This window comes from Chiloscyllium plagiosum, chromosome 3, assembly GCF_004010195.1.
Source record: "Chiloscyllium plagiosum isolate BGI_BamShark_2017 chromosome 3, ASM401019v2, whole genome shotgun sequence".
Classification (NCBI taxonomy): domain Eukaryota; kingdom Metazoa; phylum Chordata; class Chondrichthyes; order Orectolobiformes; family Hemiscylliidae; genus Chiloscyllium; species Chiloscyllium plagiosum.
The window spans coordinates 116,880,840-116,900,367 of record NC_057712.1 but is presented as its reverse complement, the minus strand read 5'-3'; the positions used below and the strand labels follow the sequence as shown (position 1 = coordinate 116,900,367).

The window sequence follows — 19,528 nt, the reverse complement described above, 5'->3', positions numbered from 1 at the left end:
CCATTAGCCTGGAATCAGGAAGGGGAGATGAATAGTCAGCTGCTTTTGGGAATTGGGTCAAGGGAGTCGAAGATGGGTCTCAAGATAAACCCAGAGAAGCCATGGCAGGGATAGACTAGAAACTAGAGAAAGGTGTACATTTAGGGCTAGGAATTTGTTGTAGAGCGAGCCTTGGAAGAAATTTGGTTCAGTGGATTAAGGGGCTTCAACATAACAATATATATGATTGAACATACTGCAGAATTCACCATAATAAAATACTTCAATGAGTTTAGTTAATAACACACTTGGTCTTTGAAATGCATGATCATGTCTCATAGTAACTTTTCTTTCTATTTAATTCAAGTTGAAAGTAATGGAATGTAATATTTGTAAATCATATCTGATATTATGTCTAAGAAATTATGTCAAGATTTAATGTAGTCACATGCTGAAATGGAATTATTTTATCAGCAAGTTGCATCCATAAGTGGACACTGCAGAAGCTGTGAAATAGTGATGTCCAACATTCTGCGGCTATTGTATAGTACAGGTGCACAATCCTTTATCCGAAATGCTTGGGACCAGCTGGTTTTTGTGATTCAGAATTTTTTGGATTTCAGAATAAATGAAAGTTTGAAGGTGAAATTTTTTAAAATCTTACCGGAGGAGCAGATTCACTCAGTAAAACAGGCCTTGAGAGAGAATTGAGGCCTGCCGGTGCTGAGCCACGCTCCCTCCATGTTGCATTTGAATGACACGCATCGAGTGGGTGTTGACTGGGTTAACTGTTTGCACGTCAAACAACCTTGTTAATGAGAAAAAAACGTCACAAAAAACCTTCGGACTTTGGAGCTTCAGAATTTTGGAATTTCAGATAAAGGATTGTCTACCTGTAGTTACAGTTAAATTGCCTCCATATTAAGTGCATTTTTTTTTACAGCTTACTTCCAGAAACTTTAGTTGGCCCAAATTGCTACATCCACCTACTGGCATTCTATCGACAGTTACTTGCTGATGCACTTCTTAAAGACAGACTTAATATGCAAAAAGCTGGTGAGAGCACAGGCCAAAAGCCTGCACTACCTCCAAAAATGAAAGTTGCTGTTTAATGTGAGAAAAACCTAACATAAAGCTATGTATGTTAGTTATCAATTTTATAAGTTGATTATCTTTTGCAACAGTATCTTTAATCTAAGATAAAATTTAAAAAGCCACCTTGTTTCAATATATCCCTTACCCCCATGTTGGTGTTTGAAAAAGCTGAGATGGTTGTGAATTGCTCAGAATATTTGCATTCTTGTTTTTGCTTCCAAAGTGGATAACTTCTCACTTGTCCATATTATACTCCAGCTTCCAAGATACTGTGAACAGTCTTGCAGAAAAATCATAATGTGGCTGTACACATAGAACAGATCATAGAATCCCTCCAGTTTGGAAACAGGCCGTTCAGCCCAACAAGTCCACACCAACCCTCCGAAAAGTAACCCACCCAAATACATTCCTTTACCCTATTACCCTATATTTACCCCTGACTAATACACCTGACCTACATATTCCTGAACATTACGGGGAATTTAGCATGGCCAATTCGCTTGACCTGCACACCTTTGGATTGTGGGTGGAAACCCACACAGACACGGGGAGAATATGCAAACTCCTGAGGCTGGAATCAAACCTTGGTCCCTGGCACTGTGAGGCAGCAGTGGTATCCACTGAGCTACTGTGCTGCCTGCACAATCATGGAATGGAAGAATTTTCCGTATACAGAAGTGTCAGGTTGGTGAGTTGAAGTGTGTATGGTGAAATGAGTGCAGTTGATAACTCTTATACTTAACGGGACCCTACTAATTCAGCAAATGCTCTATTGGAGCATTGGTCAGCGACCAATTCCCTGATTAACCTAAATCACTCAGCACTGGTTGTCTGGCATATATGTACATGATCACCACAGTCGGGCCCTTATCTAGTTATTTTTCTCCTTCGTTTGCTTGGTGAGTGCTGTGTTGCCTTCCACATGCAACCTTTCCCCTCTCTCTGTCCTCGCATTGCAGACTCTCTCATGCCTTTATGACAAGATTTATTAAAGATGCCACTGCTATTTTGCAGCTTTGCTGCCACAATGCTGCCTTCCCTTATCTGGGAATCTCTACTTGCTGCTCCTCTGTGTGCCTTTGTCAGAATGGGCAAAAATATGCACCCTTTGAAGGGCACTGCCTGCACTTTCCAACTCCTTTTAAGGTGTCAGCAATACACCTGTGATTTAACTTGTGGAGATTCTGTGGCACTTGTTGTAAATTTTAAAAGCTTCATAAAATGATATCTGACCTTTCTGAATAAATCAAATAAGCTTAAAATTTCTCCTTAATTGTATAAAGCCCATGAGTTGTGTTTCAGAAACCTGACTGATGTAAATCAGTTCTAGCTAAAGGCAGCTGCCGTCATGAACTAAACATGTGTAAAGTACATTGTGTCCCGTTACCTCGCAAAACTATTGAGTGTCAGTTTCAAGGTGGGATTTGTGCAATCTGAGCTCCAGTATTATGCTGGCTAAGGCTAAGACTTAATGTGCCCACAAAATTTCTCATTGAGTCTCCAAAGCCCCAGAAAAATGTTGAGAATGCTGAATTGTTAATCTGTGTGCTTTTACCTTATCCATTTACTTTCAAGAGATTTTGGATCTCAAAATACCTAATCATTATTTATACGTGTATACAAGCCTCTTGTGATTCACATTACTATGAAAATGGGAGGGGAAGGATCAGGGTAACCATGAAAATTTTCAGGCAAGGCTAGTTTGAGTCCAGGACAAAGAAAGCAGCTGGGTTGGAAGTTCCTCTCTGTATCAACTGTGTCTGAATGCAAGCTTTTTTGATTGTTTCAACATAACACCTATGGATACTGGGTGGGTGACAATGGGAAAGGGGTATATGTTGGGACATGGAAATTGTGGGGGAGGGTGGTAGATAGGGAGGTGAATGGAGTGGAGGGCATAGAAACATAAAAAAAGGGACAAGATTAAGCCATTCTGTTCATCGAGACTGCTCCATCATTCAGTATGATCATGGCAGGACATCCTACTCAGTACCCTGTTCCTGCTTTTGCCCCATACCCTTTAGCCCTAAGAGCTATATCTACCTCTTTCTTGAAACCATTCAATTTTTTGGCATCAAACGTTTTTTGTGGCACAGAATTCCATAGACTCATCACTCTCTGAGTGAAGGAGTTTCTCCTCATCTCAGACCTAAATGGCCTACCCTATATCCTTGTACTGTGACTCCTATTTCTAGACTCTTCAGGTGTCATTGGGAACATACTTTCTGCATTTAACCTGTCTAGCCATGTTAGAATTTTGTAATTTTTTATGAAATTCCCCCCTCACTTTTCTAAACTCTATTGAATATAGTCTTAACTTCCAGTGTCTGTACTGCCAGTACTGTCATCCCAGGAATCAGTCTGTTAAATCTGTGTTGCACTCACCCCAGAGCAAGGCAGGCAGAGCGAGAAAAAAGGAAACTTCAGAAAACACCATGCCCCAGAGGAAAGGCATTGTATCAATTAATGGAATAATCAATTATCCAAATGAAGCTCCCGCCCATAATCAAGGGATAATCGAGGTTCCGCTTTACTTCAGCCCAGTTGTATTAAAAAAATCTGTTAAGCTCTCTAGCCCTTGGAAATTGACTTGGAGAAGTGAATGATTTGGACATGTTAAGAGGATGGGCAAATGCATGGCAGATGAAGTAATAATGTAGATAAATGTGAGGTTATGCCTGCCTTGCTCCCTCTCTTTGTCTCAGTCCTGGTGTGGGGGGTGGGGGGCAGATAGACTGGACACCAAAAGCAAGATTGCTACTGCCTTGTGGGGGGGGGGGGGGGGGGGAGTTTCAAAATAGCATGTGCACACACTCAACTTCTTACTGTTCAACTGCCCTGTATAGGACCATGTTGGAGAGATTATCTGGGGAAGGGGGTTTTAGGGTACACCTCTGTGTAGAACTCCAGGCAAAGCATGGGGAGAGGGAGAGGTCATTCATTTTTAGATGGTGCCTGGGCTCCAATCGATGTCCAGGACTGTTCTCGGCAGCATTTCAGTAAGCCGAATTCACTTTTAATCATTGTAAACAAAAGACGCAATCAGTGTTGGAAACGACTCTTTGATGTAATGTTTTTAATTGGGACCTTGAGATCTTCTTTGGATAACTGATATTCAGATAATCGAGGTTCGTCTGTAACCAGCCTGCCTTAGCATGCACCTGTCTCATGTCCAACAGGCCCAATTTAGTTTCACAATTCACCATGGCTAATTCTGCTCCCCTGCCCCCCCCAAACTGGAATAAAAATTGTATTTTGGGGTCGTTTCCACAAATAAGAATCTGCTGAATCAGAAAGTTTCCTGCCTTCATGGTGAAAATACTGCCCTTTTGTTTTGAATGATGTTAAAGAATAGCATACATAAGGCAATAAGACTAAACAAATGTATAAATCCTTAGGTAACAGCATGGAACCGGACTGAGAAGCCAATCTAAGTGATTCTCTGGCTAGACTGGATAGATAAGAATCCAGTGGTCAAGTTTTGTGCAGTTCTTCCCAGTTAGATTATGGTTAAGAGGCATTGTGGAAGATGTACTTAACAGTCATGATTTGGAGTGCTGGTGTTGGACTGGGGTGTACAAAGTTAAAAATCACACAACACTAGGTTATAGTCCAACAGGTTTATTTGGAAGCACCAGCATTCGAGGCGCTGCCTCTTTATCGGGTGGGTGTGGAACAGGACCATAAGACACAGAATTTATATCAAAAGGGCTACAGTGTCATGGAGCTGTATTGATATATTAAACAAATGTAGATTAGGCCTTTCATCTTTTAGGAATGGGATTATACTAGTTTTGGCTCTTTAATATGTAGATCCCAGAACTCCTTTTAAGTTATTTAATCAAGATAGCTTCAGCTTTTCTAACAATAGGTGCCATTTCCACTCAGATAATGCATTAAAGGCATGAGGTTAAAGTCTGTATTGCAATATTGAGTTAGACTGCTTCTATTTCTAAAGTGTGAATTATGGAATCTTACATGCATTTATGCAGTTTTGAGCAAAATAAAATGTAATTCTGCAAATACTAATTCACCCCATAAACTGAGGCAACCTGAGGACTGCAACCTAGCGTTTGGTGATTTTTAACTGCTTAACAGTGCCACATTGCAGACAAGGAGGACAAGGCAGAATAATTTTAAAACAAACTAAAACAGTTCTGGAGAAGGTCAACATTAGCAGTATTATACTTTTATTTTAGGGATGGTTTTACTTTTTCAGTCTTAGCACTGAAATCTGACTTTGCTTAGAACTATTTTTGTTTTGTGAAACTTAATTTGAAGGATTCAGACAAGGATTTCACCACTCATTTGGCAAACTATTCTTTACTTCAGTGTAAAAAAAAACTTTTTCTAATCTCCTCGTTCTCTTGTTAACAACTTCCAATAAATATCTGATTAATACTGATTTCATAACTAGAGGAATATTCTTTTACTGTATCACTCTATCGAAATGTCTCAGAATATTAAATCTTCTCAGCCTTCAAAGTGCCAAGAAAAGATAGTCTAAGTATTGCAAATTTCTTCTCATTATGGCCACTCCTTTTTATAGAAGGGCCAACTCTTCATTGACTCCTGTATCAAGATGTTAAACTTGGCTAAAACATAGCTGACTAATACTGTTTATTCCCATTTTACTGTGGCAACTCCATCAACTACATTCCCCACCCAAACTATTGTAACTTTGCCAAAGACGCTATGTGTTTTAGACCAGTTGGGCCAGTTCTTGTACTTCTTAAAATTTAGTTTGAACAAAGAGACTTTTGATGTGCACCTTTCAGCGTTGATTTACCTTGTTTACCTTTTTTGCAGATCTCATCTGTAACCCAGTGCTGGCGACATTTCCAGAACTGCTGGAACAAACTGATATTTTAGATGCTCTTAGGGTAAGTCTGTTGTCAGTCAGCATTACCGTTTTCTGATCATGGTCAAAACCGCAATTTATTTCAACAAGTTACTTTCTGCTTGATAATGCTGCATGCACCTGCCCTATATTCACTAATACAACCAATAGAATCCTGCTTCAAGTTTTCAGGTCTTGACCATCCCTATGTCCCTCTTGTCAGTCTTCCATTTTTCATTGTATATCAGTGTTTATAATGGAATACTCCAACCCATCTAAAATTGCAGAAGCACCTCCTCCTCTGCCAGTACTTAATGTTGACTCATTATCTTGTCCTCTTTGACTTTCATAGGCTTTGTTTTCACTACCAATTTTTGGTAGAAAAATAAATGAAATGCTCCATGGCATTGCCCTATCTTATTTCAGTAAATATTTCAGTCTCTGATCTACGTATGTCCAACTTCCACTGTATGTATTCTTTCGTATTTGCAACTCTTGTAGAGACAGATTTTACATTTGTTTGAGCTTCTTGTCCTCCTGTCTTTAAGTTTTCTCAGTGTATCTTTTTGATTGTAGATTTGGTCACTAAATCTAATTTTATTTCTTCTCTTTGTACTCTTCAGACTGGTAATGCATTTCGATAGTGACTAGGGATTTTTAAAATAGTGTAACAAAAATGTGAAATGTTAAAGCAGCCTTTTTTTATTGAAATGATTCTTATTCTTTACAAAATTATAAAATTACAAAAAAAGTAACAATCTGAGATATAACAACTATTACAATAAACTAACTGCTACTCTACAAAGCAAATAACAATTTTAAAAAAGCTACCCGTACTATAATTCAACAAATAATTGAACAAGATAAATTAAATTAAATTAAATTAAATTAAATTACTCCACTCAGCGCAATTCCCCAAAAAGCTCCCTAGCACTGGGAGCATCAGTTAGCATACCCGTATTTATTCAGGATTCTTCCTGTCAGGGCATCTGACTCATCAGACTCAAGTCTCGTGGCTAAACGAAAGCTCTAGTTAATATGGCCAATAAACTGCTTCTAGATTGTTTAGAAAGGGCCGCCATGTCTTGCAGAAAAGTTCTGTTTTCTGGTGTACTTTACTTGTAAGCAAGTCCGGGGTGGTGTGTTCCATAACTAATCTATGCCATCTCAGCAGGCCCGGACGGCTTTCTGAGACCCAGCTCATCAAAGTGTTCTTCCTTGCACAATATGTAGAAATACAGCTTTTTCTCATGCTTATCTAAGGAAAGCAAATTTGGCAGGCCTGGGCTAAGAGGCACAGATCTACCTTTACCTTAGTCCCCAGGATCCCTTCCGTGACACTTGCCATAGCGCCCCCATACTTGGAAAGCTTGGGGCATGAACACAAACAATGGGTAAGAGTGCCAATACCTGTTTTGCATTTGGGGCATAATGGAGATGCTCCCTTTTCGAATTTCCCAAGCCGCTCTGGGGCCAGATGAACCCTGTGAAGGACCTTCAGCTGCATAGCATGCATCCTGTTTCAGCGAGAACTTTCTCACATTCTCCCAAATGTCCTCCCATATCTCTGACAAAATCTCCACTCCCAGCTCTTGCTCCCAGACCCCACGGAGCTGCTCAATATTTTTCGAGGTGCCATGTCCCAGTAAATGGTAAAGGGTGCTAATCAGGAGAGAGCCTGTAGTCTGGAGCACTTTCCTCTCTACATCAGATCTATAAGGATCAATCAGAAGTGTAGTCTTTTTCTGGATAAAGTGCCTGAAAGTAGCAAAAGAGGTCCCTGCTGGGCAATTCATACTTCCGACTCAACTGATCGAAGGATATCATGACCTCCCTCTCAAATAAGTCTCCCAGACAAGAGACTCCCCTGGACATCCATAACATAAAACCAGAGCCCATCAACCCTGGCCAAAATCCTGGCATTCCTACTAATGGAGTGAGAAAGAAGGTTTTAGATAAACTGCCGTTACTTTGTCACATTGCTCTCCACACTTTAACTGTATTGATGACAATTGGGTTCCAACAATACTCTGTGACTGTCCTCATCCTATCCATGAATAACAGATTAATAAGGGGGCACTTGGCCTGGGATATCGACCTTGGGTAGTCAAAAGCCCAATCTTTCACAAAGGATAGGAGGGAGGGACCTTATTTGGTAACTCTTGATATCTGGAAAGTCTTACCCCCTCCATTCCCTGGGGAAGTTGCAATTTGGCAAGCTTAATGAGAGGCTGCTTGTGATGCCAAAATAAAAGAACCAAGCTGAAAAATGTGTTGCTGGAAAAGCGCAGCAGGTCAGGCAGCATCCATGGAGCAGGAGAATCGATGTTTCGGGCATAAGCCCTTCAGGAATCCTGAAGAAGGGCTTATGCCCGAAACGTCGATTCTCCTGCTCCTTGGATGCTGCCTGACCAGCTGCCCTTTTGAGCAACACATTTTTCAGCTCTGATCTCCAGCATCTGCAGTCCTCACTTTCTCCTAAAAGAACCGAGCCAACCATTGAGTCTCAGCAATGTTTGCCTAGGCAACATCAGAGGAAGCATTCGCATGGTATATAATACGCGAGGGAGAACTTTCATTTTATTAAGAGCTATTTGCCCTAACCAAGATATTGGAAGAATCTCCCAACGCTGAAGATCCTGCCTTATCTTATCGAACAAGTGCACAAAGTTAGCCTTATATAACTGATCAAAGGCAGGAGTAATGAAAATGCCTAGGGACAGAAAACCTCCCTGTGACCACCTGAATGGGAATCAGATTTCACCTTTGAGATCGGGTATTCCCCCACAGGCTTGGCCTCCAACTTCATAAAATCAATCTTACATCCCGAGTAAGAGTCAAGTAAATTGATATATTGTATTAAATGAAGCACAGACACTGCCAGGTCTGTGATCTTATGTGCCCCATCAACCCTGCATAGAGTGTGATCTTATGTGCCCCATCAACCCTGGCCAAAATCCTAGCATTCCTACTATAGAAATTATATTGTGGTCCCTCCAGATTGCCTCCACCATTGGCTTTATCACCAGCCTGAACAACACTAGTGAGAGGGGACAACCTTATTGGCTGTCTCTACTGATACTAAATTATTAGATCTTATGCCATGAGGAAACACCACTGCCATGATCACTATATAGCACTTCCACCCATCTGGTAAAGACCCTACCGAGAACAAACCGCTCCAGAACATAAAGATATGGCCACTCCACCCAGTCAAACACCTTCTCCGCATCAAGGGAGAATACCAAGCCTGGGAGTCGACCTCTGCTGTCACACCTGGATCATGTTCAGTACTCTTCTAATGTTATTAGAGGACCTATAGCCCTTAATAAAACCTGTCTGATCCTCCTTTACAATAGAGGGCAACACCTTCTCCAATCTCAATGCTAGTATCTTAGATAAAATTTTAAAATCCAAGTTTAGCAGCGAAATGGGCCTATACAAAGCATAGTCCTCTGGGGCCTTTCCCCTCTTGAGGATGAGAGAAATATTAGCTTCTCTCAAAGAGGGCGGGAGGCAGTCCTGAGTGTACAAATAATTGTACATGTCCAGCATTGGCCCGGCCAACATGTTCATAAATTCATTATAAAGCTCACTCTGAAGGCCATCTGGACTGGGTGCTTTACCACTTCAGAGCTGTCTTATCGCCTCCTGTATCTCTTGCACTGTCAAGGAGTGTTCAAAAGGGACGCCTGCTCCAAAGTCACACCTGGAAGGTCCAGGTTCTTACAGAAGGACTCTATCTTCACCAACCTGTCCTCACAGCCCTCTGACTGATACAGCTCGGAGTAAAATTTCCTAAAAGCATTATTAATCTTTTTGGAGTCGCAAGAGTCCCAGTGCCCTCTCTAATAGATGTGATAGATTGGGGGGTGCTCTTTTTCCTAGCCAAATATGCCAGTTATTTACCTGGCCTATCCCCATACTGAAATAACCTTTGTTTCACAAAAAGAATCTCTCTCTTCAGCTTTATAATTCCTTGAAAGTGGAAATGCAGGTAAATAGGATAGTGAAGGCGACGTTTGGTATGCTTTCCTTTATTGGTCAGAGTATTGAGTACAGGAGTTGGGAGGTCATGTTGCGGCTGTACAGGACATTGGCTAGGCCACTGTTGGAATATTGCGTGCAATTCTGGTCTCCTTCATATGGGAAAGTTGTTGTGAAACTTGAAAGGATTCAGAAAATATTTACAATGATGTTGCCAGGGTTGGAGGATTTGAGCTATAGGGAGAGGTTGAATAGGATAGGGCTGTTTTACCTGGAGCATCAGAGGCTGAGGGGTGACCTTAGAGGTTTATAAAATCATGTGGGGCATGGATAAGATAAATAGACAAAGTCTTTTCTGTGGGGTGAGGGAGTCCAGAACTAGAGGGCATAGGTTTAGGGTGAGAGGGGAAAGATATAACAGACACCTAAGGGGCAACTTTTTCAGGTAGAGTGTGGTATGTGTATGGAATAAGCTGCCAGAGGAAGTGGTGGAGGCTTGTACAATTGCAATATTTAAGAGGCATTTGGATGGGTATATGAATAGGAAGGCTTTGGAGGGATATGGATCAACTGCTGGCAGGTGGGACTAGATTGGGTTGGGATATCTGGTCGGCATGGATGAGTTGGACCGAAGGGTCTGTTTCCGTGCTGTACGTCTCTATGACTCTTCATTGTTTGAGTAAGCACGGAATTCAGAGCAGCTCAGAGAGTTGTGATTTGCTGTAATTTAATCACCGATGGCCCATCAAAGTATGCGATTTCGGCTGCCTTCAGCTGGGTCTCAAGCAGATGTTGCAGCTCTCCCCTTTGCCATTTCTGACTAGCTGAATAAGAGATGATTATACCCCTTGTGTAGACCTTCGCAGTCTCCCAAAATACAGACAGGTTACTGGCTGACATCCAAAAACACTTTAAACTCTCATGAGAAGTATTCAATAAACTAACTGTCTTTAAGAAGAAAGGGATTCATGTGCCAGTGCTGTGAACCTACCCCATTACCCCTTAACCTCCAAATACATTGCTTATGTGGATTGGAAAAAAAAGTGAAATCCCCACCCGCTGAGTGAAGACATCTCCGTTCATCTACCAATCCCAACTCCGCACATAAATCAATTGTTTAGATTGTAGGGGATGCCCTGGGAATCCCTTGGCATCCTATCTACTGTGGGATCCATGAGGCGAGTAAAATCTCCCCCTATAATAGTATGGCGCGTTCCAAGGGCAATCAACCTAGAAAGCACATCCGTCAGAAATTTAAGGGAGTGTGCTGGGGGACAGTAAACATTCAGGACACTGTATTCCTCACCATGTACTAAAATTTTGAGAACCCACCCATATTCATCCTTAATTTGATCTAGCAAGTGGAATGGGAGATTCTTCCGAATGAGTATAGCCACTCCCCTGCTTTTAGTGTTAAACAATGAAAAGAACATGTGGTCAACCCCCAAGACCCCCCAGCTGCAACTTTAGATGCTCCTTGTCATCAAGGTGGGTTTCTTGAAACAGAGCGTTTTCAAACCTCTCCTTTCTCTTAATCGGTGAGTGACTCCCTTTAATATTCCATTTGAACGAACAACTAGCCATGGTTATCTAAAACAACTGGACAGGAAGAACCTACTCACGATGCGCCGAGTGGAGACAATTAAAGACTCAAGAGTCTGAAGAACACATCTACAAAAACTACTAAAACAAAACTTTTAAAAACTATAGCTACAATAAACCAATACTAAAAACAGGTAAAAACAGAGTTTCTCCCTTGCCCGTCACACTACTTACAAACACCTCCATGGCTCCTTCTAGCTGGACCCATGCCCCAAACCCAAACAAAACAAAAGTAAATATTTCATAAATCTTATAAGCATAGGAATTAAAAGTGGGTATTTCACCCAACCCACCCATACATTGACCTCCATTATTGCTGAAGAAACAAACCAAAAGTTCTGACAATGGTTCCCAAACCCCAGGAAAGCAAAAAAGGAAGAGAGAAGGAGAGAAAAAAACATGAAAGAGACAAAACCGAACGAAAGAAACAGCAAAGATAAACCATTATTGTCCATATTGCTTGAGCCAGTCAATCTATTTTAAAGTGTCCAAAAAGTTCTTTGCTTTCTCTATTGAGTCAAAGACATGTCTGGACCCTCCTTGGCTGAAACGGAGCACTGCACGGTACCTTACAAAGTATTGGATATTCAGATACCGCAGCCTCTTCTTTACCTCATCAAAGGTCTTCCTTTTCCAGATCACAGCCGCAGAAAAGACCTGAAAAAAACGTAATTTTTAATCCCTTATAGGACCTGTGGATCCTCCCCTAGTATTCTGAAAGCTTCCAACACTTTTTGCTTGTCTCTATAGGACTGAAATCACACACCGGGTGGGGGTGCTGGTCCAACCTGGGCCTGTGCACCACGACCCGGTGAGCTTGATCGATTCGCACCTGGCCTGGCTCGGCTTCCCATCCCTGAAAACGCAGCAACCATTGCTCAAAAAAGCTGGCTGGCTGATACTCTTCTTCTCATTCCGGCAGCCTGATAATATAAATGCTCTTTCTCCATCCTCGATTCTCGAGGTCGTTGACTGCCACTAAGGCCTGTACCTGCTTTTCCAAAGCCTGGATCTGTCCTGCCGAAGATTCGGCCGCGGTCTCTGATGCCACAGTCCGCCACTCGCACACCTCCACACATTGCCCGAGACGCTGCATCTCCTGCTCATGCTTTTGGAGCATGGCCGAGATTGGTTCCAGCCTGGCCTGGGTCTCTTCCATCGCTGATTTGATCTTTTCTTGGAGTTTAACAAACTCCCAAACCAGGCCTTGCTGAGAAGGTAAGTCCAACGGGGCTTGGAGACCGACGCTGCGGCCACAGGTGCATCCGTCGCTGCTTATTGTGATGCATGCTGCCCTTTGCCTTTAGTCATCTTCCCAATTTACTAAAAAGGATATATAGCAAATCTAGTAACTTAAAATTACCGATTTTTCCCAGAATATCTAAGATGTGGGGGCAAAAGCACCACTTTGCCTGAGTAATGGTGCAGAGTTGAACAAGGCAGACCTATTAGATCGCCAAAGCAACCTTTTTTTTTAACAGACAAATTCATCCTCCTTCGTTAGGTTGTTTGGTATATGCACGGTTTGTAAAGTAACATCAACTTCCTAATGTTCCACACTCCATCATCACCATCTCTGGATATGTACTGTCCTACCAGTAGCACACGCCCAGCAGAGGTGGTAGCATAGTGGATGCATTTGGGAATGAGTTACCATGTGAATCATCAATATTGGCTTCAAACACCATGAAATCTCATTGTATCAGATCAAACATGGGTAAGGCTACTTCCTGCTGATTACCATGTGTCGTGCTCCCTTGGCTTGCGATTTAGTATTCCTCCATGTTGAACAACATTTGGAAAAAGTACTGAGAGTGGCAAGTATGCAGAATGTACTCTGGATAGGGGACTTCAATGTTCACCACAAGACTGACTCGACTGGACCACTATTAGTCAAACTGGTCGAGTCCTAAAGGACATGGCTGCTTGATTGGATCTGGGTTCAATTCCCTCCATGCTAAATTGCCCGTAATGTTAGGTAAGGGGTAAATGTAGGGGTATGGGTGGGTTGCGCTTCGGTGGGGCGGTGTGGACTTGTTGGGCCTAAGGGCCTGTTTCCACACTGTAAGTAATCTAATCTAATTTAATCTAAAAAAAAAAGCAGGTGGCAAGGGATCAAATTAAAGGAAAAAAACACACTTGGCCTTATCCTCACCAAATTGCTTGCCGCAGAATCATCTGTCCATGACAGTATTGGTAATAATGACCACTGCACAATCCTTTTGGAGACAAAGTCCAGTCTTCACACTGATAATGTCGTACATCATATTATTAGATTAGATTACTTACAGTATGGAAACAGGCCCTTCGGCCCAACAAGTCCACACCGACCCGCCGAAGCGCAACCCACCCAGACCCATTCCCCTACATTTACCTCTGCACCTAACACTACAGGCAATTTAGCGTGGCCAATTCACCTGACCACATTTTTGGACTGTGGGAGGAAACCGGAGCACCCGGAGGAAACCCACGCAGACACGGGGAGAATGTGCAAACTCCACACAGTCAGTCGCCTGAGGCGGGAATTGAACCCGGGTCTCTGGCGCTGTGAGGCAGCAGTACTAACCACTATGCCACCGTGCCGCCCACAAATGTATTATGTGGCACTATTACCTTGCTACATCTGAAAGATTTTGAACAGAGCTAACGGATCAAGATTTGGCACTTATTAAACACTGTGGGCTATCAGCAGCAACAGAATTGTGCTCTAACACCATCTGCAATCTCATCACCAGGCATATCCTCCCTCTACCATTAGCACCAAGCTATGGCATCAACCCTGCTTCCAAGAAGAGTGCAGGAGGATATGCCAGGAGCAGCACTGGGCAAAGCTAAAAATGAGTGTTGAACCCAATTACAAGACAGGACTGCTTGTGTGTCAACAGCATTAGCAGCAAGTAATAGACAAAGCTAAGTAACAACTCACTGGAGGAGGAGACTCCGCAAATATCTCCATCTTCAATAATGGGAGAACCCAGCACATCAGTGCAAAAGATAAGGCTGAAACATTAGCAACAATCTTCAGCTTGGAATCACTAGAATCACGCACTTGATTGAGTTTCTGAGAAAGTAATGACGAAGATTGATGAAGGTAGAGCAGTGGATGTGGTCTATATGGACTTCAGTAAGTCCTTTGACAAGGTGTCATATGGTAGACTGGTTAACAAGGTTAAATCACATGGAATACGGGGAGAACTAGCAATTTGGATGCAGAACTGGCTTGAAGATAGGAGACAGAGGCAGGTGGTAGTTGGTTGCTTTCTGGACTGGGGGCCTGTGACCAGCAATGAGCCACAAGGATCGGTGCTGGGCCTACTGCGTTTCATCATTTACATAGATGATTTGGGTGTGAATATAGGAGGTATGGTTAGTATGTTTGCAGATGACACCAGAATTGGTGATATAGAGGACAGCAAAGAAGTTTATTGTGGAGTACAACAGGATTTGATCAGATCGGCCAATGGGCCGAGGAGTGGCAGATGGAGTTTAATTTAGATAAATGTGAGATCTGCATTTTCGCAAGGCAAGTCAGGACAGAATGTATGCACTTAATAGTTAGGTCCTGGGGAGTGTTGCTGAATAAAGAGACCATGGAGTGCAGGTTTATAGTTCCTTAAAAGAGGAGTTGCAGATTAACAGGACAGTGAAGAAAGCGATTGGTGCACTTGCCTTTATTGGTCACTGCATTGAATACAGGAGTTGGGAGGTCATGTTGCGGCTGTACATGACATTGGTTAGGCTACTTTTGGAATTCTGTGTCAGCTCTTGTCTCCCAGCTATAGGAAGATGTTGTGAAGCTCGAAAGGGTTCAGAAAAGGTTTACAAAGATGTTGCCAGGGTTAGAGGGTTTAAACTATAGGGAGAGGCTGAATAGGCTGGGGCTACTTTCTCTGGAGCATTGAGGGCTGAGGGGTGATCTGATCGTAGTTTAAAAAATCTTGAGTGGCATGGATAGGATGAATAGCCTAGGTCTTTTTCCCAGGGTAGAGGAATCTAAAACTATCGACATAGGTTTAAGATGAGAGGGGAAAAATTTAAAAGAGACCTAAGGGGCAACATTCTCACGCAGAGGTTGATGCATGTATGGAATGAGCTGTGTGAGGAAGTGGTGGAAGCTGGTACAATGACAATATTTAAAAGGCATCAGGATGGGAATATGAATAAGAGAGATATGGGCCAAATGCTGTCAAATGGAAATAGATTAATTAAAGATTATCTGGTTGGCATAGACAAGTTGGACCGAAGGGTCTGTTTCCATGCTATACAGCTCTATGATTGTATATGCTTCCTTCTTTCTGTTGACCAAAACCTCCGTTTATCTAATCATCCAACATTGCTTGCACCTAATAGCATTTTTGTAACAAAAAAAATCACTTTACACTTCTCTACATATTTGTTTGAATATTTTTATTTCTGTAACTGCAAATAAGGACATATTATTTTGCTATTCATGGAAGTACTGTAACCATGATAACTATTCTCACCATTACTGACAATATTTTGTTTTCTATTTGACAGAGTGCATGGTCTGAAAAGGAAGCAACTCTCAGCTGGTCTGTGAAGGTAATGTCCTTAAATGCTGTTTTTAAATCTTCTGAGACTCATTGCCCCACAAGTGCTTGTTTTCCACAAGTAAGGAGAAATGGCAACCTATATCTTGCTGATTAATGAATGCTCTGATTTCATGAAACCAAAATATTACAATATATCAAATCCAACTGATACTCTATGAATCTGCGATCATGAAGCTAAACATTAATTGCAACGAGCAATCTATTTTATAATTCTCTGCTGCTGGTATTTTGCATTTCCCACTCTCCTGGAACTTGAACCTTGAGTATCATGACCAAGGTGAGAATGTTACATTACTACATCAGTGACTGCACTTCAAAGAGTACACCATTGGCTGGCAAATATATTGTGAGGTATCCAGTGGCTGTAAAAGGCTCTATTTAAAGTATAAATATAAAAGGATATTCAATTTGATTTCTGAATTATACTATCATATACAATATATTATACCATATAACAATACTGAGAATTCTGAGAATTCTGTTTATATATAGAAATTATTTTAATCAGCCTGTTCAGATGTTATGTCACATCTACATGGCAGATAGAACTTGAACATGAGCCTTCAGTCCAGACTTAGGGACTCTACCACAATGCTTATGAGTCTTTTCTTTTAATCTATATGTTTACGTGTACCTGACAATATCTTTGATTACTAGTTACTTATTTCACATTAGTATTTTAATGTGAAATCAGCAGAATACACTAAGTTTCCTGTTGTTTTGAATAGGATCTTGTCCTATAGAGTTTTTATTCAGGATTTTTGTTTTATTTTGATTTAAAGTTTGAGATCCTTTGTTAACAAAATCATAAAATTAATCTTATTTTTAAATGAGTATTAAAAATCTTTATTATTGAAATAAGTTAGGATTTGTTTCTGTTATTTTCAGAGGGATGCAACATTTCTGAAGAATTTATTTGTCCAAGTGTACCATGACACTGCGTATCCTCTTCTTCGTTCCACAACACTACCAGCAAACAAATGGGTCGATGATGAAGTCGAAATAAGCCGCTGGAAGGCCATTGCTAACTTTTTACAAGAAAGCCAAGAAAAAAATGGATCCCTTTACAGCTTGCTTTCTCCAGAACATGCTTACCAAGTTTTTGATATTGCAGAGATAAGCTATGATTTCCTAGGAATGGGTAGAAATATTGTTCCTGTAAATTGACTCATGATTTCCATATTAAAGGGGAATAGTATCACAGTTAGTATTGGTGAACATTTCTCCCAATTTATTAGATTACAGGCAAGTGGCATGAGGCTTTATTAGTCATCAGAATTTTGATATAGTTCAGGCTATTTATTGAAGGCCTTTCACATCTCTACTAGTGCTGGGTTTTTTGGTATTTCCTTGCCAGAATCCTTTGGATAACTCCTTTTCAAAGATAATACTGCATTTATGTCACAGCTCTTTGTCATAGATTTGAACTCACGACCTTAGAATTGCTTTTTAAGTGTTAAAACTGTAGTATCTGTCCAAATATTTGTACCTTTACAGAAACCCAACTGTGGCCTAATCAATGTGTTATCCTAATCATACAGAACACTCACTCGGCGTTCTTCATGGAGACCTATATATAGACCAAATTATTATGTTTGTAAAATAAAAGCGTAAAAATAGCTAGGCTAAGTGTATTCTGCATTTGACAGGGCCAGTAGGTTAGAATACCTGAAAACATCAAATCCTGTTATTTATCATGGGAGTCTAGGACTTTTGCTAGGGTTCATTTGATCTTATTTTACATTTTTCTATGAAAATCCTGATGATATCCTTTTGAAAAGTATACTCCAGTTAACTATTATAATATATTAAACACTACTGTTTACAGCCTTAATTGATTAGGTCGATTCATTTACAAAACATTTTATTAAATGTATTTTTTTTTAGTGGAAGGAGATTATTTTTGCAGACGTTAGATATGGTATTTGCCAGTGAACTTCATGATGTTGGTAACATTAACAGATGTATCTAATTATTTTTATTCTCTTTTGTAAGCTAATAGATAAAGGACTCTTGCTTAAAAGTGATGACCTATTTTCAGTTAAATGACACTAACTCATCATAGACTTGAAGGGACATTTGTAAAATGTGCACAAATTTATAATAAATTCAAGATGTACAAAATTTTAAGATAAGATTTTTTTCAAAATGGTTTGATCAAGTAATGTGTGACTGATTACTGGAGCAAAACCCTATGAATTGGGAGCAGAAGTAGGCCATTTGGCTCTTTAAACTCTTCACCATTCAGTATGATTATGGCTAACCTCTTTAGGTTCTGAATTCTAGACCATGGCATTTATTCAAGGCTGAGTTAGATGGATTTTTTGATCTGCAAGAGAGGCAAAGGTTGGGGGAGTTGTGTACAGGCAGAAATGTGCCATGTTCAGCAATGATGTTATAGATTGATGGAGTAGGCATGAAAGGCTGAATAGCCTACTTTGCTCCTAATACTTATGATCTTATTTGATCCTTAACTGTACATTACTAATATAGATTCAATTCACCCAGAATTAAAATAAAAAACCATGAGCCCACAATTTTGCCATTGGGAAATTGAATTAATGTCAGCAACAGAATGATGGGGACAAGAATTTCTTCTGGCCTGGATTAGGATGGCAAGTTTAGGGTTATGAAGTGGATGTAAGATTGGGCATCATGCCAGCAGCACCATTACAAACATCAGTGCTCATCTGTTGAGATCTTATTTGCAGCAATGGAGGTGTCAAGGTGTCAGTTTACTTATGGACTTTCAGAACTTCCTCCTGCTGCCATTGAGAGTTTACCTCCAGCAGGGTAGGTCAGCTCCTCACGACTGGCCCACTAGGTGAACCCTGTGGCCAGCACTGAGGGAATGGGCTGGCTGTGTCTTGGCAGGCGTGCCCCTTAGAAAACCCCAAAGATATTACCATCCACATTCTCTTCCCCCCCCCCCCCCGCCTACTTGTAGCCCAGGGTGGTCGCTGGAGGACAGGAACTCTGATTGATCGCTTCCTACTGCCATTTTGAGGCCTTCTACAGCCTAAAGATAGGCAGTGTCGGTGATTGCAATGATTTCCGTTTTGCTGTTTTACTATGGTTTGAACTCTCTGCACGAGTTGATCTGGACTCTGTATTTCATTTTGTTCTAGTAACTCCTTTTTCCAACAGCAAGAATAACTTGCCTTTATATAATTAATCATGTTTAAGACCATGAGATTAAAGGAATAAAAGTAGACCATTCAGCCCATTGATGAGATCATGGCTGACCTGATTATCTTCACCTCCACTCTGTTCTCTTCTTCCCATAGCCCTTGGTTCCCATACTGATTAAAAATATATCTCAGCCTTGAATACAAAGTCTTATCGATTCCCTATCCAAATTCAGGGATAGAAACTGATGCAGCAGTCAATGGTATATGGAAAAGTGTGTTAAATATGTTCTCAAACATGGGTCCAGTACATGTAGTATAGA

General features: G+C 41.0%; 1 protein-coding gene across 1 annotated transcript in view; it reads left to right on the top strand.

The window, feature by feature from the left end:
- The window catches only part of nphp1 (nephronophthisis 1), a 151,044-nt gene extending 132,347 nt beyond the window's left edge, over positions 1–18,697 (top strand). The window contains exons 18-21 of the mRNA XM_043687174.1: positions 923–1,035; positions 5,884–5,957; positions 16,022–16,066; positions 16,966–18,697. Of these exons, the coding sequence (XP_043543109.1) occupies positions 923–1,035; positions 5,884–5,957; positions 16,022–16,066; positions 16,966–17,244 (511 nt within the window). The 3' untranslated portion in view covers positions 17,245–18,697. The remainder of the gene's footprint in view (positions 1–922; positions 1,036–5,883; positions 5,958–16,021; positions 16,067–16,965) is intronic.
- Positions 18,698–19,528: the final 831 nt, after the last annotated feature.